Source organism: Psammomys obesus, unplaced genomic scaffold, assembly GCF_907164565.1.
Source record: "Psammomys obesus unplaced genomic scaffold, mPsaObe1.curated_primary_1811, whole genome shotgun sequence".
Taxonomy (NCBI): Eukaryota; Metazoa; Chordata; class Mammalia; order Rodentia; family Muridae; genus Psammomys; species Psammomys obesus.
This window is the reverse complement of record NW_026596117.1, coordinates 19,646,348-19,671,710: the sequence shown is the minus strand read 5'-3', so window position 1 is coordinate 19,671,710 and position 25,363 is coordinate 19,646,348. Positions and strand designations below refer to the sequence as shown.

General features: G+C 44.8%; 1 protein-coding gene across 1 annotated transcript in view; it reads left to right on the top strand.

Annotated features, from left to right (window-relative positions):
• The window catches only part of Limch1 (LIM and calponin homology domains 1), a 304,476-nt gene extending 279,467 nt beyond the window's left edge, over positions 1-25,009 (top strand). Inside the window, exons 23-33 of the mRNA XM_055629181.1 lie at positions 66-106; positions 2,008-2,088; positions 4,796-4,888; positions 5,734-5,838; positions 6,843-6,967; positions 9,588-9,712; positions 10,606-10,729; positions 12,416-12,493; positions 14,158-14,266; positions 16,552-16,654; positions 22,164-25,009. Coding sequence (XP_055485156.1) covers positions 66-106; positions 2,008-2,088; positions 4,796-4,888; positions 5,734-5,838; positions 6,843-6,967; positions 9,588-9,712; positions 10,606-10,729; positions 12,416-12,493; positions 14,158-14,266; positions 16,552-16,654; positions 22,164-22,189 — 1,010 coding nt within the window. The 3' untranslated portion in view covers positions 22,190-25,009. The remainder of the gene's footprint in view (positions 1-65; positions 107-2,007; positions 2,089-4,795; positions 4,889-5,733; positions 5,839-6,842; positions 6,968-9,587; positions 9,713-10,605; positions 10,730-12,415; positions 12,494-14,157; positions 14,267-16,551; positions 16,655-22,163) is intronic.
• The last annotated feature ends 354 nt before the right edge of the window (positions 25,010-25,363 follow it).

Here is a 25,363-nt window from a genome sequence, read left to right as displayed (position 1 = left end):
AAAGGCCAACACAGCCAGATGCTGCTCATGTCAATGCCTTCTTTTCTTTCTTTTCTTCTGCATAGCGGATTCTCCAAGCAGTGAAAAGTCCCCTGTGACCACGCCTGTAAGTATTCCCTCTTAAAGAGCAAAGTCATGCACTTACAATGATTTTTTTTAACTTATACCTGATTTTCTTAAAGAGCATTCAACCAAAGCTGAGATCCAAAATTTTTTTATTTTGAAACAATTTAATGCTTCCCCAGTAGATTGTAAAGGCATGGATTGTTATGTGTGGTAGTTATCCTGTCCCGCCTGGAAACAAAATGCTTATCTCTTTCCTGTTGGCGTACTTTTTAAAAACTCTTCTATTACATTTCTTATAGCTCTTTTCCCTACTCCACCCCAATCCCTTCCAACACTCTAAAATCAGGTAGGAAAGAAAAAGGGTTAGTGGGAGAGGGGGTGCAGTTCTCTTAGCAACCTGTTGGGTTGCTTGGAGCCAGTCCAATCCTGGCTTCAGGAGATCTCCAACTTCCTGTCTCATTGCATCAACAGCAACAGGAGCTAATGGGGCAAAGCAGCAGCGGCAGCAGCAGCCTGGTTCTTTCTCAGAGCTCCCCAACCCTCTCTGGGCTCTGGCATTTATTCTCTCTCCAGAGTCCTCAGATTTAAACTGTCTGCAGCTGAAAAAGAGCTCCTCTCAGAGCCTGCAAGAGACAAATAGTTTGCTGCTGTGGACTCTCTGAATCAGTCCCACACCCCATACCTGGGATTAAAGCAAAAACATGTTCATATACACAGCACTTTCCAAGTTGGGCCCAAGTTTACTAGCCTGGGCTAGGATGTGTAACACTGGAGGTGATTTATAAATCCTCCCCATTTAATCTTCCTTGACTGTTCAGTGAGACTCAAATAGTGTTCTTTCAGGGTAGTTGCGAGCCTTAATTGAAATCATTATATAATTGCCACTATATAGTGCCTGATACAAGAATGACCCCTCCCTCTGCTGACCAGTCCCAGATGCTTCCTATAGCCGGTGTCACTTAGTATCTACAGGCGAATTTTCTCCCTTTGTGACCATGTAGAGTGGGCTAGCACTTGTCACATAGCCTTGAGATCTCCAGCCACATTTCATAACTGGGAACCATATGTGAAGTTTCCGTCATAACCCGATACTGGTAATCCTGAGTCTCCTAGAAGCTAAGAACCCTAGAATGACTCCAAAGCTAGCATCACCACGTCATGCTGAAGAGAAGGATATAACCTGTTGGCTTCCATCTTAAACTACATAGACAGCAAAGATGTCAAACTATTCATGTGGTCCTGGGTGGGGATGGAGAGGAAAAGGCACTGCAAAAAGACATACTGCAAGAAGACTTCCTGCTTGTGGAAAGTAGAGCAAGTGAGGGAGTCCATGGATTCAGATGGAGAAGCTGTGTTCTTGCTTGTTCTCCAACTTGCTAAAACCTCCTCTGAAGGCTTTGTTTGTGCTCAGTCTTGGGTTTGAGTGTTTATTATGCTGCCCTTAGGGCTGGGGCTCCACTCATCTTGCTTTTGGGTGATGCTGACCACTTTGGGGAAAGCTGCCGTGGGAAGCAATACTGGTGTAAAGGGTTCGTTTCAGGTGTAGCAGACTCTAGTTCCTAGATGCTGCTTTCGTCCCTATTCGTAAGCATGCACAGTGAGCATCTTGCTCGGGAACACGGAGTCTTCTAAGACATCCTTCTGGGAGAAATGGAGCAAAGCCTTCTCGTTCCCATGGTTAATCCCTATGAGTTTCCATTATCCATATGAGGCATGGTGGCATAGAACCAACCTGGCATTTTGGAATCGGAGTAAAAAGGGGTTAAGTTTGGGAAATGGTTTCTGCCACCAAAGAGGGCATTTAGATATCTCAAGATTTATTTCTATGTCCCTTGGGTGGTACCATGTGGGAAGCTAATTGTCTTCTCTTGCCCTGGCCAATCCTTGAGGACCTGCCTCAGTTCTGATCACGGGGTTTCTTTGTTTGTTTTTCCTGAGCAGTTTAAGTTCTGGGCATGGGACCCAGAAGAGGAGCGCAGGCGACAGGAGAAATGGCAGCAGGAGCAAGAGCGTCTGCTCCAGGTAGGACCCGCCTGCTCATCTCGCTGTGTTCTGGAACTGTGAGCTCTTAACATCTGTTGCATCAAATAGATTTTTTAGCACAGAAAACATGGAATCCAGTTCTTCTCAGAAACCCCTGAGTCTATCAATGCTTTGTGCACAGGCTACGGAGTCTTGGACCTGATTCTTCCTGCCATCAGATCCAGGGATAAGGAGGAATTGGGGAGAATCGCTCACATTAATACTAAAAAAAAAAAAAAAAAAAAAAAAAAAAAAAAAAAAAAAAAAAAAAAACAACAACAACAACAAAACTTTAAGCAGTGATTAAGAGTCATTTTACCTGTATTCATTACCTCCTTAGCCACCAATTTCCGGTTCAAGAAGCAGTGAGGTTGAATTACCCAAACGCTAGCTACTCAATAGCATTTGGGTAAACTAAAATTTGACATTATTCTAATTCCTCCAGTGGAATATCATCCCATTTCTCAGTGAAAGCTGATAATGATCAATTCTAGGAATATTCCGAGAAAAAAGTAACATGCTTCCATTTGCTTTATGCCCAAAGTGTCCTGGTGACCTTTGAAACTGACCTATTTGTGTACTTGGGGTGTGCCAGAAACACACCAGAACAGCCAATTCTTCATTGAAGGCAGTGAAGGCTCACAGAGATTAAACTTACTGCCTGATGTCACATAGCTGATGGGTGCCAAGCTTGGACCCAAACCTAAGCCTTTACAACCCTAAAAACCATGCTGTTTCCACCACACACCTGAACACTCACGTAGAGAAGCATCGTGAACCTCATTAAATCCGTTGACTTCCAGCTGCTCTAGAACTGAAGTACAATGTAGCTTTTTTTTCTACTTTGTCTTCGTATTTTGTCCTAATCCGTTTGCCCTGATTCCCATGGGTAAGGAAGTGGGCTCTATGGGAAAGTTGACTGCTTGGACTGCTCTGCAGTCTAGCTTGGTACCTTTGAAAACTGTAGAGGTGTAGGCTTTGATTGCCGAAATGATAACAAGCGCCCCTGAATTCCCATTCTAAATGTTTGAGGTGAGTGAGGGGCTCATTGATTTGCTTTTGGAATTGCCTTTGGTCTCTTATTTGTTTCTGAGACTTGCTAGGTAACCGTGGGCGGTCTGGAATTTACAGACACCCTCCTGTCTCTCTCCTGAGTGCTGGGATTACAGGCATGCACCGCCACGCCCAGCTCCTGCGATAAGTGGTTCTGATCATAAGTTTTGATAAGTATCTACAGAGCCCACTTTGGGTTGGCCAGCAGTGCCTCTACTAATATTCACAAGAACACCAGTCTACAGATGTCCCCATGAAAGTCTTTGCACCTAAGTCATGATATTGACAGTTGCTGTCTGGGGACATCTCAACACCTTTCCCCTCCAGAGAGGTTCACAGTGCTGTCTTAGCATCACACCGAGGACGGAATCCAGCCTAAGTGTTGAAGCATGTGTGCACAAACCCATGTCTCCTTTGTGGGTACCAGGAGAGTACCAATTCTGTAGGTTGCCGTGGGATCACTTCTCATTTCAAACACTGATTTTAATCTTTACATCTTCTCTTTTTTTCTTCTGATTAGCGGTCAGGGACTCCCCGGATATTTTTTTTTTTTATGCTGTTCTTATTCCAAGTGTTTCATTTTCTCTCGGGAGTGGTGACGAGTATTGCATCTTTTCTGAACACAAGGATGCAAGTTCTCACATCAAAGCATTGTAATAGGCTCTCCTAAGTCCAAGATCTCATCCCATTGCCATGGAGGTACCTGAGTACTTAGGCCACTCAGCTGATGGTCGTCTTGAGCTCTTTGGGTCTCTCTGCCCTGACTTTCTTATAAACCTGGCGGGTTTTTATACTTTACTAAACTTCTTTGGCAGTGTTTTTAGTTGGTTGGTTGGTTGATTACTTTTTGCAGGGATGAGGTTCAATCCCAGTTCATGGCACATGCGAGACAGTTATGTCCCCAGCCCAGCAATATATTTCTACTAGTGAAATAGCAAAACTCACATCTGAAAGTCTCAGATGAGGCAAACTAGCCATGTAGCCTATCCAAGCTGAGGTGTGGGACCACCCAAGCTGAGGGAGATTTTCTTTTCATCTTTCACAAATGTCTCTATCTCTGAAAAGAAACCCTATAAAACACAACAGCAGAAATGTGGCTCCCTGTGGGATTTTAAATGTCTCTATATTAGTTACTTTGTTATTCCTGTGATTAAAAATACCTCAACAAAGAGCAAGTTGGGGAAGAGGTTTTATTTTGGCTTACAGTTCCAGAGGGGCTGCAGTCCATTGTAGTAGGAAAAGGCACAGCAAGGAGGCCCTGGAGGCCTGCCTGGCAGTCAAGAGGCAAAGTGGTCACATTTCATTCACACACAGGAAGCAGCGAGAACAGGAAGTGAAGAAGGGCTCTGAGACCTCGGAGCCCAGCCCCTGTGATATACTTCCTCTAGCAAAGTTCCACCTCCTAAAGGTTCCACTAACTGGAACCGAATGTCCAGATACATGAGTCAGCAGGGGACAGTCCTCATTTAAACCACCACATGAACCAAACCTGCGGGCATGGTCCAGGACGGTATTTCTTTCTTATGGTATGCACACATTACACCTCAAGTGCTCACTCATGGTGAACAGCTTGCAGCATGTTGTGCACACTGCTTTAGGAGAGGAAAATAAAAAAAAAAAAATTCCAAAATGTTCTTTGGACATCCCATAACAGGAGAGGTATCAGAAGGAGCAAGATAAGCTGAAGGAAGAGTGGGAAAAGGCCCAAAAGGAGGTGGAGGAAGAAGAGCGCAGATACTACGAGGAGGTAGGAAATTCCCAGGGAGAGTGCGACTCTGTCAGCATGGTCCCCCAAAGTCTGTCACCTCTGTGTCTGCAGCGCACGCGTGCCTGTGGTCCTGTCTGACTCTCCCAGCCGTCCCATCAGTCTCTTGAAGAGAATGACCTCAGATGGGTTCTAGCAGACCACAGGAACCCTGCCACCATGTGGGCTATGGGAAGAATGGGTTGAACCGTGCTCAAGGAGCCACTGTGGTCATGGTCACGTTGGTTCTCCAGTCGTTTCTGATTCTTGACCTGCCTTAGATAACATTTAAAACAGCAGTGTGTCTATTTGTGTCTGTGCTTGCTTGTGGTGGTAATGAGTTAGTTTTGTAGGGCAGTTTGGACATTGAAGCTAAATACATCCTACCTACTGACCACACTTACTATACCGTGCTAAAGGGATTTGTGGAGGACAGTTGCATCCTGTTTAATGTTTTGAATGACAAACAGCCCACAGCACAGAAATTGGAGGTGGGCATCTAAGGTGTTTTATCTAGTTGTTGTGCTCAATCTTGTTGGAAACTTTACCTTCAACAGTAACTTGTTAACCGATCAGCTCTGCAGTGGTGTTCCTTAACTGTGTTTTCCTGTAACACTGATTAAACTCTGTAAATTCAGCACAAAGTTCTAAACCACTCCCCATTTGGTGTCATCTGTTTTCTATGCTCTGGAAAATAAGATTTCCTTAATGCCCTGCTTTATTTGTTTATGTTCTGGCGATTTTTTTTCCCTGTAGCTCCTTAATGTATTTTTTTCTCTTGACAGATTTTTAAAAAAAAAAAAAAATTTTTTTTTTCTTCATTTCATTCTCTCCTGTCTTTGCCTTAGGAGCGTAAGATAATTGAGGACACTGTGGTTCCGTTCACTGTTTCCTCAAGTTCTGCAGATCAGCTGTCTACTTCTTCATCTGTAACTGAAGGCAGTGGGGCAACGGTAAGACCACTGATGAAAACCAATTTTTGGCATAAATAACTTAAGCCGCATTTCCCCAGCACACTTAGAGGCTTAGAACCAGGGCTGGCTATTCATCCAAAGCCACATTAGTTTCTCCGTGGCCATGGCACCCAGCATGCTGTCCCTGCTATCACCAAACCCTAAGCTTCTCCCTGCAGAGTAATAGCCACTGCCCTGGATGGCTCATCCAGTCGTGAACCCACGTGCTGGAACCTTCTTTCTGCCTGACTCAAGGATCGCTCTCTCTTTCCGGAGCCACGTGCCCCTCCCCGCCATGCCATGCATCCCTCTGCGTCATTTAGCAGCAGCAGGCCTGCCTATAGTGCAGCTGCCCAAAACTGGCTTCTTACACTAAAAATTCCACACAAGTTTGACGTGTCCTTGAGGGTGGAGAGAGCCTTTAGAGGTTGGTTGGCCACTCATCCCCTGGGTAAGGTGATGGAGGGACCTGCTAGATAGAAACATGCCCAGACCTGCAAAGTAAAATAACCCCTGGATAACAGAGGCCGTTTGTCCTCAAGTAAGCAAGCAGTCCAGGGTTTCGTGTGTTTGGAAAGGGGGTTTCCTGACCCATCACTTTAGTGATGATTTTTAGAAAGATCGCGATTGCGCATTTATTCTGAGTAATTTTGAGATCTATTAGTTTAGAAGGCTATTTTCTTCGAATTGTAGGAAGTGGGACTAACAAAATAGTGTTGGGGCAGAGGTAGATGGAAAGGGTGGCTATGATCAGAGCACACTGTAAGCAAGCCCACGGTGAATCTCATTCACTTGTATAGAAGGTACATATTAATAATTTCTTTAAAATTTAGAGCAAAAAAGTAACTGAAAACGTTCGCTATTCAAAGAAAGGAAAGGGGGTAGGAGGTAGGTTTTAGATATTCCTTGGTCAAATCTAATCGTCATAAATGTCGAGTGTGTCTAAAACGTATGTTCATTTTAAAACATATGTTCAAAATGATCCCAATTTTTTTTTCCATCAGAATAAGATGGACTTGGAAAACTGTCCAGACAAGGAAAAAGAGAGAAGACAGAAGACTCCTTCCCAGGAGAATGACAGTGGCCCCTTGCTCAAGGCTAGAGAGACAGGTCTGCCAGAGGAGGGCAGGTACGGGCTCTTCCCTGCTGTCCATGAGAATTCTCAAAGCTGGGCTCTGCCATTTGCTCCCTGGAAGGCGGCCCCACTGCTTGAAAATCATCACTCCAACAAGGCATTCCATGCTGTTTAAACATGCTGTATCAGCTCTGAACTCAGTATCCTTGTACTCTTGAATCTATACAGTCTTATTTTTAAATAGGCAAGGCCAGGTGTGGTGACAGGAGAGGCAAAGGGATGATAAATTTGAGGTCAGCTTTGGGTACATAGTGAAAGCATATAAAAAAAATTAATTTTAAGAGCCAGAGAGATGGGTCAGAGGATCGAGGCACTTGCCATTAAGGTCTCCAACCCAAGTTCAATCCCCAGAAACCACGTAAAAGGAGAGACCAACTCCACAGAGCCATCCTCTGCCCTGTGCATGGGTGTTGTGATGTGTGAATGTACACATCTTGCACATACATATGCACATAATCAAATTTAAATGTTTTAATAATAATATAAAGTAATTTGATTGGAGAGACGTGTTTTAAATAAAGGAAATAGTATACATCACCAAAGAGGCTTGTTGTCAACTCAAAACCTAAAGCTTTCAGTCTCTTGAAATAGAGAACGTATCCTATGAGAAAGAAATTGAAGCGAGGTCCTGAGGCTTTACTGCAGTTCCACTGTAGACCTGAACTTGGCTGCTGGTGCCCTCGCTGATATGAGCTCCTTTGCTCTGAGTTACAATATGAAGAATAATCAATCTGTCCGAACAGTTGCGGATAGTCACTGCACGTGTGGACTGTAGGGTGTCCCATGGAAGATCCAAAAATGAATCTGGAAACCCCGGAGCACACAGAATACTTCAGACTAGAGCAGTAAACTCTGGGCTACAGGCTATCAGAGCCACCCATGCCTAGTCTGGAGGAAATCTACAGGAAGCCCAGAAAGCTGGCAGCCATCTGCAACCAGCATCCTCCTTAAGAAACATGCTTGTTCTGGGTGTGAGGTCCCAGACGGGTATCCGTAAGCACGCATGCACCTCTAACACATTTACATCATTCCACTGGGACCAGAAGATGAGAAAGGTTATCTAGGTGTCATAGACCGGTGGAGGAGACAGGCTGGCTGAGAGCAGAGTTCTGGTGAGGATTTGTACTGCTAGCATCAGACACTGAGCACCAAGATGGACAAGGTCACCGGTGCAAATGCTGATTTTATTTCCTCTGATGAGGGGATGCAATGACAGCCATATCCAAGCATTACAAATACATGGCTTGGCCTGACCCCAGAGCATTTCTGTCTGTCTAACCCTAGGCCTAGGCCTGAAAGTTTCTAGCCTCCATACAATCTAATCTTCTGCAAGCCCAGACCTTGAAGGCTTCATCTTCCAGCCTCCAGCTGCTAACCTAGGTCTAGAATGTTTTCAGCCTCCAAGACTTACTCACCCTTTCTAGTTCTTTCTGAACTCTGGGACTGGCTCAACTCAGCTGTTCTGGCTCAAAACTCCAGCACAAGCTGACTGATTCAAAGTGGCTTCTCTCAGATTCTCCTGGGTTGCTCTGCTTCTGAACTCCGCGAACTGAACTGCCCCAAACTGCCTGTACTAAACTCAGTTCTGCTGTGTCCTGTCTTCTCTCTGAACTCCCCACTGTACCCTACCCTACCATGTTGTCTTCTCTACTCTCGCTCTCTCTACCCCACTCTACTCTCTCAACTCTACTACACCCTGAAGTAGCTCCTCTTTCCTGTCTGTTCTTGTGAGAGTTGGGCATATCCTACCTCTGACTCTTTCTGTCAGGTCTTTCTTTGATTTATCCCTGTGGTCCCCTCAGTTAGAGGCCACCTTCAAATATGCTTCCTTCTACAAACTAACCCTCCCTACATTGTTTGCGATTGAAGGTGTGTACTATGGGTGTGAATGTGGATTTAAATCCCTCTGTATTCCTAATCTGTTTCCAGCTAACATTGCTTCAAAGTCTAGGAAGTGAGAATGCTCAGGAAGATTTGAAGGATCCCCAAATGCATTTTTGCTAGTTCTTTAGACAGGCATCGCCTGTGAGTTTGCTATTTGCTTTCTCCAGGCTGGACCCTTTGCCACCAGAAACTTTCCTTTTCTCTTCTCAAATCTCTTTCTTTGCACACAGAAGCCACTGAAAGGCTGGGGAATTAATCACCAGTGTGGAGATCCCAAGTGACCCCAGTGATTCATTATTTATGTATTCATTTATTTTGAGATAATATATTGCTATGCATCCTAGGCTGGCCTTGAACTTCTGCCTCTGCCTCCTGAGTGCCAGAATTACAGATGTGCGTCATTATGACTGGCTTCCAAGTGATGCCTGTAATAATTGCTCTCTTATGAAAATCTGGGAGCTTTGGGCCAACTCCCTAGAGGTGATTAGTATAAAGAGCCTAGTGGGCAGGGAAGACCTCAGAAATGATTATTTCTTGAATTTCTTGTTAAATTGCTGGGTACTAAAAATGCACAGTATTTTGTAATGGTTTTGGATCTAGGTTAAAATAAAAAGAATAAGCAGTCTATTTTTTTTCTTAGATTTTTAACTGCTAGCTCCAGTTGTTTAATCTCTGCTCTGAAGTATGTTTTTTGTTTTGTTTTGTTTTGTTTTGTTTTTCTTTTGTTTAGCAGCCTAACTCATGGGCCCTCAGCTGACTCTGAAAACTCCGTGGCAAAAGGAATCCATCAGGAGCAGCAGCTGGGGACAGAGGCTGAGGCCCCACACTGTGGGACAAGTGCACAGCTAGCTCAGGGTAAGAATGAAGAGACAAATCCCAGTGTTTAGGTCCCTGCAAACCCCTCCCGTTGTCCAGAACTGACTCTGCTGCCTGCGCTTTTCTCTCCAAGGGCCTGTGACCTTTAGCTTCTGTTACATATATAAAACATAAGCTCCCACCCTGAGACCAGACTCTGCACAGTGTCATCCAGGTCTGGGTGAGCAGGCGTTAGCATTTTAAAAAATAAAAACTTGTGGCTGGCAAGGTGACTCAGTAAGTAAAGCTCTTGCCACTAAGCCCAGTGACCTGAGTTCAAGCCTTAAGACTCATGTCGTGGAAAGAGAGAAACAGCTCCTAAAAGTTGTCCTTTGGTATACACACACACACACACACACCTGTGGCATGTGCTCCTTCCCCACAAAATAAATAAAAGTAATTTTATTTTAATTTAAAGGGAGAGGCTAGAGAGATGGTTCAGTGGTTAAGAGCAGTGACTGCCCTCTCAGAGGACCCAGGTTCAATTCCCAGGACTTACATGACAGACAGCTCACAAATGTCGGTAATGCCAGATCCAGGGAGGATATGACACCCTCTTATGGCCTCCATGGGTACTGCATGCATATGAGTCACAGATTTACATGTGACTCATAATAAATAAAAATAAATAAAATAAATTTTTTTTTCCAATCAAAAGGAGAGTTTACAAGAAATCTTTAAGGTATCATAAACCATGCATCCCTCAAATTCCCCAGTTCCCCCATTGAACATAATCCCTCCCCACCCCCGCAATGCTCTTGAGGAGCAGACTTCCTGGCCAGATTGAGATACTTGTGCGACCCAGCACACACAGAATTACTGTGAGGACCAGCAGGCATCGGCGCTTTAAAGGAAGGCATCGAAGTGACTTTTCTGACCTTTCTTGGTCTCAGATCCACCTCAGAATCAAAAGATACCAAACCCATCAACAAACGTGTCGGAAGATGTGAAGCCCAAGACCCTGCCCCTGGACAAAAGCGTTAACCATCAGATTGAGTCTCCAGGCGAAAGGCGGAAGTGAGTAGACAAATAAGATGGGGTTTGGGGACTCCTTTTTTAAAAAAAGGAAATGGATTGACTTAGACAGGGGAGAAGTGTAAGATGAGATCCTGTTCTTGTGCTTTGTCTCCATTTAATTATTTTGAAGCGCTACGATGGGTACGTAAAGAATTTGGATTATTTCTCTCGGTGGGCCCTCCCAATGGTATGAGTTGCTCATCCCAGTTTACAGATGAAGAGGTCAGGGAAGGGTGCGTGTCTTTCCCACGGATCTTGACTGGTCATGTGTTAGAGGACCACAGTTAAGCCATGCAGTCACACTTTCCAAATCCTGGTGTGCCTTATCGCCTCAATCAGTCATTCCGCCGGGATTCCCCGATGTCTCTGCCACTTACACAGAACCTTGAGCAAGGTTGTCTCAGTTTTTTCCCCTGCCTTAGGTGCCTCGTTTTCAGGGGGGAACGAGACTGGGACCTTCCTCACAGATTCCCCTGCCTGGCAGATAACCCACACTGTGGTGCAGGCCACAAGGATGTCCCTGCTGGTGCTTGTTTCTTCTCAGCACCTTGTAGAGTCCCTGCTGCGGCCTTTCTCTGGTATCTCCGCTGGCTTTCAGAGGGCGGGATATCTGTGGCTCCGCAGACAACAGGAGCTCAGATCAGCAACATAGTTCTTGGATTGGTTATGGCAGTGATTTTCAGCCTTTTTTTTCCCCTCCCCCCCCCCTTCTTTTCGAGCCATGGTGCTTACATTTTGAAAGTGTGACTTTTGGAGAAGACAAGGGTCCCCTGAGGAGGGAGGGTGGAGCAGGGCATGCCTCGAGGGATCTCAAAGCTGGTCAAGGGACTTTGCCGGTGTGTTCTAGCTTTTCTCTCTTTGTTCTTTTCTCTGTCCTAATTAGTTCTTCACTCACAAAATTAGCTTTTCAAAGCTGACGATTTGATTCCACACAGGGCTCCTAGGCGGCCCCTGTGCCTGCGGGACGTGCCGGCAACCCCACGTGGGGGCCCTTCTGATTTCTCTCGGCCTGATGAGTGTTATACAGTCTCAACACCACCTTCACTGCAGCCATCTTAACACAGGAAGTACTAAAATTCACTTCCTCTAAGATATGCCTGCCCTGTTTGCTCAAGTAGCCACATGAAATCTAGCTGTGGGATGTTTTTTATTTGCAAGGTCTTCACCAGAAAGTTATTTTTATTTTTTCAAATCTCCCCCGAGCTTCAGAGATGCCCTTAAGAGCTTCTCCCTGTATCTTCATTCATCTTTCTGTCCCACTAAGCCCACAGTTTTCACATGAAACTCAGCATGCAAGAAGAGCTCCATCAGCAGCTTAAATCACAGCCCAGCATTTTCAAGTGAAAATGAATCCACAAGTATTCGCCTGTCTAAGCGGCAGTTGTCAGCGTGGTTGTCATTTGCATGTGTGTGCCTTCCTTCTAGACATAATTGCTAATTTTGTTCCAAAAAGACTAAAATAAACAAAAACCAAGTATGGTATTCTGACTGGCAGAGTGAAGACGAAGACTAAGTTTGAGGCCTGAGCACCGTAGTGAGACCTTGTCTCAAAACAAATAAGCAAAAGATGACAGTAGGAAGCTCCTTTAGGGTTTTTCAGTTTTGGTTTTGTTTTTAAGCTAAAATGTCTTTCATTGTGGCTTCTGTTAACTTTTCGTAACTGTGGGCTCCTTTACCATGTTACAGGAAAAGCCCTCGAGACAACTTCCGGGCTGGGCCCCTGTCCCCCTGTTCTCCTACCCCACCCGGCCAGTCACCAAACAGGTACAAGAGGTCAGCAAGCCTTTCTGAGGCTGTTTTTGCGGTCCTGGCACTTAATGGGCATAGCTTGCCAAGTGATGCCGAGAGGCTTGTCATCCACATCCCTTCCACAGGCACACGGAGAGGGGAGGAGTCAGGAAAATATCTCCATCTGCCTGCACTTTCATCAGCATGGGGAAGAGAAAGTCATTGTGTGGTGCTGGCTGTCCGTGGCCATTAGGTTTTAGTGATGTCGTGTGGAACCCACAATCTAATAATGAACTCCACCAGACAGTTGCTGGGCTCCTGCAACAGCGTCTCTGCCTCCAAGATTCTCAACCCGGAGAGGGCAACGGGCTTCTGGCTCCTCTGGAGAACCAGGGAGAGGCTGGGAAACAGAAGCTCATCCTCTCTTGGCACCCTCCCTAGATCTCTGCCCATGGCTCTGGACATTAGTCGGTCCCCGTGCCATCTTTGAAAGCTGCCTAAGTGTCCGTCTGTCACGGGCACAAATGACTGAGGGCTCGGTGGTTTTCGCTGATAGATTTCTTTTCATGGCAAGACAGAGGGACATCTTAATCAATAGGGTTTAATGAGGACAGCTCCTCCTGCTCTCCATGTCCGCCCATCTGTCTCCTCTGTCCACTCTGTACCACTGTGGCCTTCAGGTGACAGTGCATGCTTGTAAGTTCTTCCTAGAGCTCTGCAGCAGCGGCCGTGGTGGGGAGCTGATCTGATGGGTGGGAGGCTGCTGTGAGAGGACGGTCCTGTGACGGCGGTGGGCAGTTGATTCTGCCCTTTCACCTGGTGGGGCCTGCCAGGTTTAGCACCAGTCTGTGGGTGGACAGTGTCCAGGACTGTAGATAGAAGAAGGATTCAGACCCAAGACTTTACAATATAGGCAGAAGACAAGTGCCCATCAGACAGATTCTGTTCTGGAAAACAGTAGAGATGGGCTGGCCAGCCCTCTCCTTTTGTGGGTAGGAGGAGAGCACTTGACAGCACACTGTGAATTCAGAGCCCTCTCTCTGAGGTCTGAAGAGATACCTCTATTACAATGGACTCTTCGTAAAAGGAAATGCCTTAGCAGGCCAATGAACCTTTAACAGAAACTGCTTGTAGTGGCTGGTTTTGTATGTCAGCTTGACACAAGCTAGAGTCATCAGAGAGAACGGAGCCTCAGTCAAGGAAATGTTCCCATGGGATCCAGCTGCAAGGCATTTTCTCAATGGGAGAGGGCCCAGCCCATTGTGGGTGGTGCCATCCCTGGGCTAGTGGTCCTTGATCCTGTAAGAAAGCAGGCCGAGCAGGCCATGAGGAGCCATCCAGTAAGCAGCACCCCTCCATGGCCTCTGCATCAGCTCCTGCCTCCAGGCTCCTGCCCTGATTGGGTTCCTGTCCTGACTTCCTCCAGTGATGGGCTATGATCTGGAAGTGTATGCCCAATCAACCCTTTCCTCCCCAACTAGATTTTTTGGTCATAGTGTTTCGTCATCACAGCAACAGACACAGCAGATTCAGCACCCCATGGAAGCCTGTCACCTTCAGCTTAAGTCTTCATTGTCAGTTCTGTGTTCCTCATCCTATTCATGGCTTATTGAAATCCATGTTTCCATTTTTTGCATGAGGTTGCCTATTGTGGGAACCGAGGGGCTCACTGTCTTTTTTTTTTTTTTTTTCTGACCCAGGTCTATAAGCGGGAAGAAGCTGTGCTCTTCCTGTGGGTTCGCTTTGGGTAAAGGAGCGGCGATGATCATCGAGACCCTGAACCTCTACTTTCACATCCAGTGTTTCAGGGTGCGTACACAGTGCTCTCCTCTCCAAGCTGGCGTCAGGGTCTGGCTCTTGTCCTGCACTGACAAATCCTTCCCAGTAATCTTACAACCTCTCCCCAACATGGTATAGACAGGTGTGTGGGTCAAGTCCAGCCTTAAGGATACAGTTCTCCAACCCTTAATCTCCTGGGGGGAGGGGGAAGAATCCTTCTAGAAGAAGAAAACTCAGTCTGTGCAAGTTGTCTTTCCAAATACTTTCTGTTGCTGAAAGCAGACATGGTGACAGGAGGTTGGGACTGGCAGCTGGGAGAAGGTGAGGCTTCTGAGTCATGTGGGCCTGAAGGATTTATTTGAAGTGTCTTTGCTGTTTTTAAAGTCTTGTGATTGTGTGTGTGTGTGTGTGTGTGTGTGTGTGTGTGTGTGATGGAGTTTTAAACATTGCCCTAACAGAATATTTTCTGTCCAGAGTAAGTGGCAAAGACTAGCTGTAAGATTTCAGTTCTCATAGCAAGCTTGTCTGGGACCTCAGGATGATGGCTTCCTCTGCGAAGCTGAGGGTTCACCTACCCTGTAGTAAGTCTGTTGATTTGCTGTTTTAGTTCCTCCGTGTGTTCTGTTTTGTTTGAAACAAGGCCTCGCTCTTCAGCCCAGGCTGGCCTCCAGCCCCTCACAGTCCTTCTGCCTTAGTGTTGCGGTGCTGAGATTCCTAGCATGCCTCACCCCACCCAGCCAGTGCATTGCCTTTGCTGAAGGCTCTTGGGTAGGCTTCCCTTGTCTTTATTGCTCATTATGCTGAGTTATCAGCTTCTGCAATAAACACAGAACTCCAGAAGAGTAAGGACTCTGTCTTCCTCAATTTCCACTGGTTTTTTTTTTTTTTTGTATCTGTCAGAGGAGGTATCAATAAATACTTTAGACGGACTGGTACAATGCAAATGAGAAGGCCTAGCTCTATTACCAGCCCTCCTGCTACGCAGGGGCTGTTATACTTGGTTTGCTCTCAGATGAATGAATCATATATGAACGTATTGAAGCCTTTCTTTCTACTCACAAGCACCTTACAAGTGAAGGTTGATTTTGAAGCCAAGCCTTCTGCCTCTAAATTTGAGTCATCGTTTTTCTATGCACGATGCTGATACATTTTCCTTTTCTCTTTGAATTCCGTCCTCTTTCCCGTTGGTAGCTCCCTTGGCTATAACATCAACTTGGATGGGATGAAAACAACTCACTTTGTCCCTAGTCTAAGAGTCTGTCAGTGAAGTTTACAAATCAGACAAACCACAGTGAGATGCAGGTCCCAGCATTTGCCTAATGTGTCCCTGTGACCCAGCCGATCTTAGAGCAGGAATCAGAGGCTGAGTCTGATCCATCCGGAGGGGGCTGGTACCTGGTTAGGCCCCTACTGCCTGTTGCAAATGCCTTATACATTTCCCTTCTGCTCTCAGGACACTCAGTGGATAAGGGTTCCATCCCCAAGAGATTTGTAACCCTTGGTACCACACCTGCAATGTGGAAATACACAATGGAATGTGTTCCTTAATAATTCTCTGGTAGAATGTCCTGGAAAGCCTTTTGGTAGTCAAGTTTCAAGTGATAATCCATTGGCCACAAGTTTGTGTAGAACTGGTAGGGTACTATCTTCTGGAAATGGTCCTCCTATCTCGATTGAGAAATTATGCATTTGTAACAGTTGAGCAGGCTCTCTAGTCACTGCATTGTCATGAACCAGCCTCCCAACCCCAGGGCAAATCAGCTAGCAAATCAGTCTCTCAACCTATGTCCTTCTCTATAAAATAGAGTTAAGATAAAATACTCAAAATATATTTTACTTTTGCCATAAACTGCCTTATGGTGGCATACCTAACCCGTAATAGATGCTCAGCGAACATGAAGATTACAGAAGTGTCCCTGCGTGCCTCACATGAGCAGTGTCTTAGTTACTGTCCTGTTGCTGTGAAGAGACACCATGATCGGGACAACTCTTACAAAAGAAAGCATTTAGTTCAGGGCTCACGGTTCCAGAAGGCAGTAGAGACCATGATCATCCTGGCAGGAAGCAGACAGGCATGGAGCTGGAGCAGTAGTTGAGAACTTTACAACCTGAGCCACAGGCTCTCGAAAACTCGAAGCCCACCCCCAGTGACACACCTCTTCCAACAAGGCCACACCTCCTAATCCTTCCCAAACAAGTCACCAAACAAAGGAGCCTAGGGACCATTCGCGTTCAGACCACCACGAGCGGTCAACCAATTGCTGTGTACACAATGCCCTATTCGTCCTATAACTTCTCTCCCTTCTCTCTCGTAGTGTGGCATTTGTAAAGGACAGCTCGGAGATGCAGTGAGTGGGACAGATGTCCGGATTCGCAACGGTCTCCTAAACTGTACCGAGTGCTACATGCGATCCCGAAGTAAGTATGGCGAGAACGTCCCCCGTACTTCCGTAGGATTTGGTGCATGAATTCAGGTATTTTCTGGCCCCCGTTTGACATTCCTGCCCCTGGGAAAAGGATCCATTCATAGGGTGGAGGTCAAAGACATGAGAAGCCGATAACCAATTGCTTCTCTCAGGAAGTTCCTGCTCCTGTGGATAAATGATTCTTACCCAGGAGTGCGTGAGCACGTCATGGGGTAAAAACCGTAGGCCAGGTTTGAGGAGGACCCTGCCTGAGCTAACTGCAAGGGCCTTGTTGAGTCAGAGGAAGGGTTGGGGTCTACAGCACAGTCCCTAGGTCAGGCCTGTCTGCTGGAGGTGCTGGGCTGTGAGAGCGGCTGCCCAGGATTTGATAAGTGCCCACTCTGCTGTGGAAGTGCTCTTCAGGATATGTTTCTGTTATTAAATGAACTTGAAAGTTCATTGGCAGACAAAATGATGGCACCTGCTTCTCTGCCCCTGCCAGCAACTTCTACACTTTTGCATACAATAAGATCTATAAACTGGCTAGCTGTGGGGGCTTTCTGGGTTTCCCAACCAAGAGGGTGTGTGTTTTATTTGGAGCCACCAGGGGGCGCTGCCATCCAACTGTTCAAACGGTTTGAAACTGGCTGGTAGCGGCTTGCTGGCCAGGTCCTAGTTCAGTACAATACTTTTGCGGTGAGAGACCCCGAACCCACAGGAGACTTTTTAATGCAAATTCACCAGTTATGCTAAAAAAAAAAAAAAAAAAAAAAAAGTCAGAGTATGTGAAAGAATTGAAAGAATTGTATCACTGGCTTCTGGATTGGAGAATAAGAATAAAAAACAAAATTAAATTGTTTTTCTTCTACAGCTACAGATTCAGTGCATTAGGGCGTACGGAGGAATATATGCCTGTTAGTAAAATGAGGTGAAACCAAACAAAAAAATCAAATGCAGGTTTTTTTTTTTTTTTTTTTTTGGATCTGTGGTAAACCTTTGAGGTCATACAGTTTCGGGTGGAGTTATCATCACATAGCGGGACTGTGGTGTCCTTGTATGTCTGTATGAGGTGCTTGAGTCATATTCTGCACACCTCATAAACGTCCATGCCTCAGTATACAAACGCATGCATATACGCGTAGTGTCTAATAATTGTGTCTTTAACTGGGCTTTTGTGTTTTGTTTTTTGTGGCTTGGGGAGAGAAAATAAGCCCCCTTTCTCCCAGGTTGCAAAGTGATTCTCTCCCTCTGTCATTTGCCATAGATCGCACTCTGTTCTAACCTCAGCAAGCAGCTGGATGGCGAGCATTGCCCCAGCAGGGGGCGCTGTTAGAATGAGGGACCGTTATGGCCGCTGCGGATAGCGCCGGGGTTCTGAATTTCTTTGGTAACTGAGCATGCTCAAAAGATGCCAGCAAGCCTGAACTGCTCCCCTGGGGCCCAGCGGCCTGTTTTCATGCAGGCTTTTCGGAAGTTGGTGATTTGTTGCCATTTCTTTTGGAGTTAGGTTTCTGGCTGTAGGCTAGGAACTTCTGTTACGTGTGCAAATGTAAAGGGCATTAACTGTTTTTAATTACAACTAAAGACAGGAGTCAGAGAATTCCTGGAACAGTTCTTGTAATAAGAAAGCTATTTGAAAGTAGACTACAGATGAGTTTTGTTTTTTTTTTTTTTTCTTGTTCATGAGAGGTTTTGTTTTGTTTTGTTTGTTTGTTTGTTTGTTTGTTTTTCTTTTTTATTAGCACATATTCATTGTACCAAATTCTGGGTTTCTTTATACCATTTTCGTACATGCAGATCCTGTACCTTCATCATTTTCACACACACACACACACACACACACACACACACACACACACACAATGGAGGGGGATCATTATCTTTCCTCAAAACAGACTATTTTATGTGTTTTCTAGAATGTTAAGAAATACTAAGAAGAAAGCAAAAGGGCCCACTCATCTCTCTGCTCAGTGTCTCTCCGTGTATACCTCTGTAAACATGCAAAAGAATGAACAGATAAACATTAGAATCCCGCAGGGTTAGAAATTTTGAATTGGTAGCATACTCAATTGGAATAAAAATCTCTCTGAGGTCATTCCTTGTCTGAGGTTTCTTTGGGGCAGGAGTGGAATGGATGTTTGCAGACTTTGCACTGGCTTGCACACACGCTGTGTCTAGCTACCTGTGTGTTGGGCTTCACATCAGTACGGAGATTTTGATACAGCTCAACTTAATACCTCGTCAGCACTGCCGTGCTCTTTCTCCCGGGCGAACACTCCAGAGTAGTATTCATCAAATACTTCCGTGAATCCTTGCATATATCTGGATGAAGGTGTGAAACCATCTCCAGTGGGTAGATACTGAGCAGGAGCCATATTGTGTTTCTAAAAAGCTGTGAGCTTTTCACAACTTCAGACATGTTAGGTGCCTGGTTGTTGTCCAGAAATGAGTGAATCCTCCCTGCAGAGCGGGTGGGCGAGCCTCTTCCTCCTCCTCTGCTGATGGCAACTGTGCAGATCAGATCATCATCTGTTACAATGTCACCCTTGGGCTGTAGGCAAAGCTCCGGGAAGAGCACTTGATTGTGTGCGGGAGAACCAGGATTTCATTCTGAGCACTGACAAACAGAAGGAAAAGAGGGGGGGAAACACTCTGCTAGGTAGGGAGAAGCTTATATCCTTAGATATGTGGAGGGTGAGTGAGTGTGGTGTAAAGATGCTCACACGTGTGTGAGTAGGGACTAAAGATCAACAGCGGGTATCTTCCACGGTCCCACCTCGCTCTGGTTTTTGAGGCAGGGTCCCTCCCTGTGCTGTGAGTCCACTGCTTCAGCTAGCCTGACTGGCCAGCAGACTCCACAGATCCACCTGTCCTCACCCGCGCCCCACTGTTGGCATGGACTACCATGTCTGGCGTCTACATGGGGACGGGGCATCCAAGCTCTGAACTTCATTCTTCCATGTTTTACCAACTGACGCTCTTCCTTAGCCCCGAGAGGTGTGGTTTCATTTCTGAATTTGAACTTCTCTCCGTGTTCTTTCTCCATTGGTGTTTGTTTTTCTGTGATGTGGTTCTGTGTCCTCTGTCCCTCCTCTTGGGATTTGATCTGCTGAAGTGCTTTGCAAGTTAAAGACTGTTATGTTTGCTGCATGCTGAGGTTCGCCTTTTTTTTTTTTTAACTTTGTGATTTATTTTCATGCAAAAGACTTTCATTTTCAATAATTATGTAAATTCTTTGCCTTTTTAAAAATCGGGGCCTTATGTCCCACTCAGAGAAAACAACACTTTCTATTCCACAGGTATAAATAAGATGAGCTGAGAGTTCTCATCAAGTTGTTTTCAGTCTGTAAGTGTGTGAGCCTCGGGAATATATTTGGGGATAAAAATTAGGCAGGTTTCAGGTGAGTTAGCCAATGATGTGAATATCATTTAATGATCACTTCTTCTAATATGAAGTGCTAGCTTTCCCATGAGTTCCCATGTATATTTTGGGCTTCTGGATATAAGATTGTGTTTTTCATGTACTCCTTTTCCACTAGGAGTGGTTTTAATTGTTGTAGCTTCATAATATGTTTTAAGTTTGGCCAGTAATAGCCACATATATGCTCCTGTTACTTTTTCTTTTTTCCAAAAGTTTTTTAAGCTCTTTCCCATATTTGTTTTTTCAGACAAATGTTAGGATCATTTTAGGCTAATTTTAATTAAGTGAACACATGACAGAGTGACCAGGGTACATGAAAATATTCCTTTTCTTTCTTGATATCTTAAGAAAGAATGCACTCAGGAGTGGTATGGTGAAGTCAGAGTCATTTAGCTGAAGAACTGTAAGCATATTTGACAGGCTGACTGTCTCCCCAGTTGCAAGCAGCATGAGAGGAGATGGCTGGAAGGGATTTTTCTTCTTTGAAACTTCTGCTTTGAATTGAGAGGAGAGTTGGTAGATTGATGGAAAATATAGTTTACATCAGAGGTGTTCCAAAGAAGCAAAAAAAAAAAAAAAAATCACTTTGTTATGTGGAATAATAAAAACCTGAATATTTAAATTCTGGGTTGTTTTTTTTTTTTTTTTTTTTTTTTTTTTTAAAAGTAACTAGTCACATTTAAATGAACTTTTTTTTTTTTTTCTGTTAGAGGGGGAAAAATGGCATAAAGCATATTCAAATGCAATTCCTAAAAGCCACATAAGGAGATTTTAAGTTCATATGTAAATGGGAGTGGAAGTGCAAAGCAAATTGCCCATCAGGATTCAAGCCATCACATGTTTAACTAGTGCCATTTGTGCTTGGGCACTGGGTGATGTTCTGTTCCATCATTCACTGTGGTGAGATGCACTTAGCGCTAACTCCCCTGGGGTCTTCTCCAGTGTGTCCATCTCATCATGGCTGCAGCGTCTAAAATGAACACGAAACTTGTGACAGCTCCAGCAAGAACTGGGAACTCAACCTTCTTAGGTTGGGTGACAAGATAGAACACAAGACGTTCGATGAGATGTTTCAAATTTGAATTTTACAATAACCCATGAGTTTTTGTTGTTGCTGTTGTTTGTTTGTTTGTTTGTTTGTTTTTGGCATGTGTGTGCATTTTTAAATGAATATTGAAGCCAGGAGTGGTGACTCTGTTTGTCCTACACAATGTGTTTATTCATGTGCACATGTGTGTAGGCTGCCTGGCCAGTAAGCCTACTTACTCCAGCACTCTTTGCTTTCCCAGTGCTGAAATTACAAGTGTGTACCATCATCATAAACATATTCACCTGGGGTCTAAGGACCAGACTGGCCTATCTCCTTTGCCCTATTTTGTATGGTGGTTGGTGGTGGTACTAGTAGCTTGGTTTGAGATAGTCAAACTAAGATAGTCGAACTCACACTGTAGTACAGATTGGCTTCAAAATCACTGGGTAGCCAAGGCTGATTCTCCTGTTTCCACCTCCCATGTGCTGAGTTTGCAAGCATGCACCGGCACACCCAGCTAAACAGTAAGTTTCACATTTGGATTTCAGATCTATAATCGATCTTTTCAATATGTGTACGTTCCAGATTTAGCGCAAGTGTGTCCCAAATAGCAAATGGGTTAAAGTTACATGCTTAAAATGATATTCAGATTGATTAGGTGCTCTCTGTATTTTTACTTGCTCAACCTCGCAATAGGGTTTTTAGATCACTTATATTCCTCCAGTGTCAGTGGACTGATTCCATGCCCCAAGAGCTCAAGAAGAAAAAAAAAAAAAAAAACCATCCTCTTCTTGCTTATGCGTTCCAAAGGACAGATTAAAAATCTTGAGAGGAGGCCCTTGCATCAGGCGTAATGCTTAGGGACCAGCTGCACACCTGGGCGCGTGGGACTGATCTGCTCACCACTCTGTGTTCTGACAAAGTCCCCTGTGATGCCGAATTCCATGCCCTGAGGGGACGCTAAAAGCATCAAGGCAGGCCAGGGCACCCCTTCCTGTGGGGAAGAAACTTCCGGCAAGAGGTTTGGAAACGCACATTGACCAACCCAAACTGCTGTTTTTCTCACCACAGGTGCTGGTCAACCTACGACACTGTGACGCGGTTGGGAGCTTCCGGATCACCTAGAATTTCCTTATGAAGGGTGTCCCTTGGCAATGGCTTAATTAAACCCCAAGTTCAGGGGCTTCTCAGCATTCATCTGATTTCTGGAGGACTCTTCCACACGGTGGATCTGCTCTTTTTGTATCGTAGCACAATGTTTGTGCTTCTTCTGATTGGGAGGCTGATTTTCTTTTTCTGCATTTGCACAGTGTACACAAAAAGAATATTGCATTGCAATGATCCTGAACAGTTAACAGTTTTAGCATGGGCAGAAAGGCTTGTGGTTGAAAAGGCGTTACTCTCTTGTTTGGGAAAATAGCAAAAGGGTGCAATAAACCTGTTGCGTTTTAGTATTTCTAGAAATTAGACATGTTATGTTTACAGAAGTGAGCTGCAGGAAGTGCAAGACAATGCCAATTTAAGACAGGAACATCAAGTGAATGCATTTCAGAAAACACACACACACACACACACACACACACACACCAGCAAGCTCTGACTCTGAACTATAACTTTTTTTTTTTTTTTTAATGCAAAGACACTAGCCTGATAATATATACTGTACTCCTGAAAACATTTGTGTTACTTACCTTTGGGGGCAGAAGTCCTACCAATAAATTATCACACTGTTAGTATTAGATTTTGTGTACCCTGGAAGTCATGTCATGCATAGAGGCTGGTCCGTCAAATGGAGAGGGCCCTTGCAGTGTCTCTAGACTTCCACTCTGCGACAAGGGTAGGAAGAAGCAGGAAGGAAATAGATCAGCCATTGTCTTCAAACTTATTATAAAACCTATGGGAAGGTGTAATCCACAAGGGTGGTGTGCCAGCGGTAGCCTTGAGGCTTGGGTTGCTTGCTCTCTGCAAGCATTGGGGGCTTGATTGAGGATGTAGGTATTAGGCATTGAGAACAGTCCATTTTTTTTTTTTGTTTTGTTTTTGTTTTTTTTTGGAATGAGCACGTCTCATCTTTGCCTGCAAGTTCTCCTTGAGGGACTGACGCCCGGGCATCCCAAGAAATGCATTAGGCCCGTCCTAACAGAACCCCGAGAGCAGGACGTGACAAGCCCGCAATGCAGCCTGATCAGTAAGTGGCACCAACACAAGGCAGGCCATGCCCTGCCCGCTCCCACAGACCTGTGCGCCGCTCCATCCTCCCACGTTGCCGGCGGAGACCTGGTTTGTTCTCTGCCCCATGTGATATGTTTCAGCTGGACATGAAAGGAATGAAGTTGCTAAACCAGCACGATTTAGCTCTCCAGGCTGTTTTCCTTAAGACGGGGGGTGGGGGGAGGGAAGAGGTAGGGGAACTATTTATTCTGCCTTAAAAGAATGGCAACTAAGTGAAGATGGCATTAGGGAAATGTAGACTATGGATACCCTCGAAGTAGGCTAATGTAGTATAGACAGAAAGCAAGTAGACGTTTTTCTGTTATGTAAGCAATAATTTTTTTTCTGTGTCTTATGGAGTATGGCTAGCAATTATTTATTTCCATGCTAGACGGTTCTTTGCATGTGGGTCCCTTACAGGTGCAGACATCTCCGTGGCCACTTGGAGGTACATTGGCCACTTTGTCATTTGGACGAGCTGTTACTGGATTGAAATTCACACACCATTTCATCAAAAATTGTGCCTTAGAAAACTGCAGAGCTGTTGCACACAGTGGCAAACGGCAGATTCCGAACGCCGAAGGGAGATGAAGTCACTTCCTAGTCCCCCGTGACTCCTCTCGGAGGTGTTCGCTGCTTTACGAGAAAAAAAAAAAATTAATTAAAAAAATTTAAAAGACAAATAAAAAAAAGGAAAAAAAATTAAAAAGTAAAAGAAAAGTTTTGAAAATGTACAGATCAAGTCCAATATTTTGATGAAGCACCTGCATGTTTTATTAACTATTTTAATAACGTGGATGTTTACACTTTGCATGATACTAACTAAGTACTTTACAAGAAATGATGCACAAAATATGTACAATCCGGTCATTCATAAGCGACTTTTATAGGATACTTTTTACATGTGCGAGGCCATCCGTTATGTCAGGAGCACATGAGAACTGCACATTCTTCTGGTTTCACAAAGCCATTTATACATATTTCTTAGTGAGACTCATTGAAGCTTAGACTGGAGTCAAGAGAAATAAAACCCCATTCTCCAAGTGCAGAACATGCTTTCCCGTAATGAACACTAGTCACCAGCCCGGAATAATCTCCAACATCTTCCAAATTCTAATTGCCAACTGTTTCTATTTCTATTTGATTTATATTTCATTTAGAGCCAGTTACATGGCAGCTTCGGCAGACTAGGTTTCGTCTTTTTTTTTTTTTTTTGTCCAACGCAGCATAAAAGACTATGATCTATTTCTCTTCAAATAATCTTTGAGATTCCAGGGGAAACAGTGCTCTGTTGTGCGGAGTTACAATGTAAATGTGTTTGTTTAAAACCCAGATGAGGCAAGTGAGTGATTTATTGCTCCTGGAGGACTTTGGCTGACTCTCCCCCCACCCCCAGACTCCAGAAGCTTCTTTCCCAAGGACAAAAATGGGCGACTCTGTTTCTCACTAGCAAACCTTCACGACATTTGTCCTTCTTCCGGTGTGGTGTCACTAACATGATACATACTCTAATTACCTGTACATCCAAAAGATGCCCTTGTTCTGGGTGGGCGACATCCCGTATCCATTACACTAACTTTCATTTACAATATTTATTCTAAAATGCCTCTGAGAAATAGTTTAAAAAATTTAAAAAATGAAAAGTTGTCTAAAATGCAACAGCTTTTATAGTAAATGTACATTTATAAATAAAATACTCAAATTGACTTGGTGTTGCTTTTTTTCTTTCTGTAAGGGTGAGGTAATTCTTTTTTGGGGAGCAGAGGTTCTTACGGCTCTCTGCTCAGGGCTACGTTGTAAACTGATGTCGGAAATGCACACTCAAGGCCATCTATTTGTGAAAAATCAGACCTACCAGCTGATCGTTGGGGTTACTGTGGAACCGCCCCTCCAGGGAAGGTTTTGACTCCTTGAAATTAGATAAACAGGGACCAAGAGAGATCATCGAGGTGCCTATGGAAGCCTCTAGAAACAACCAACTAACACTCAGTGCTCGGCACCCACCAGGACAGAACAGGGCTAGCCCACTGGGGTCAGTGCCCGCTGTCACGTGCCCCTCG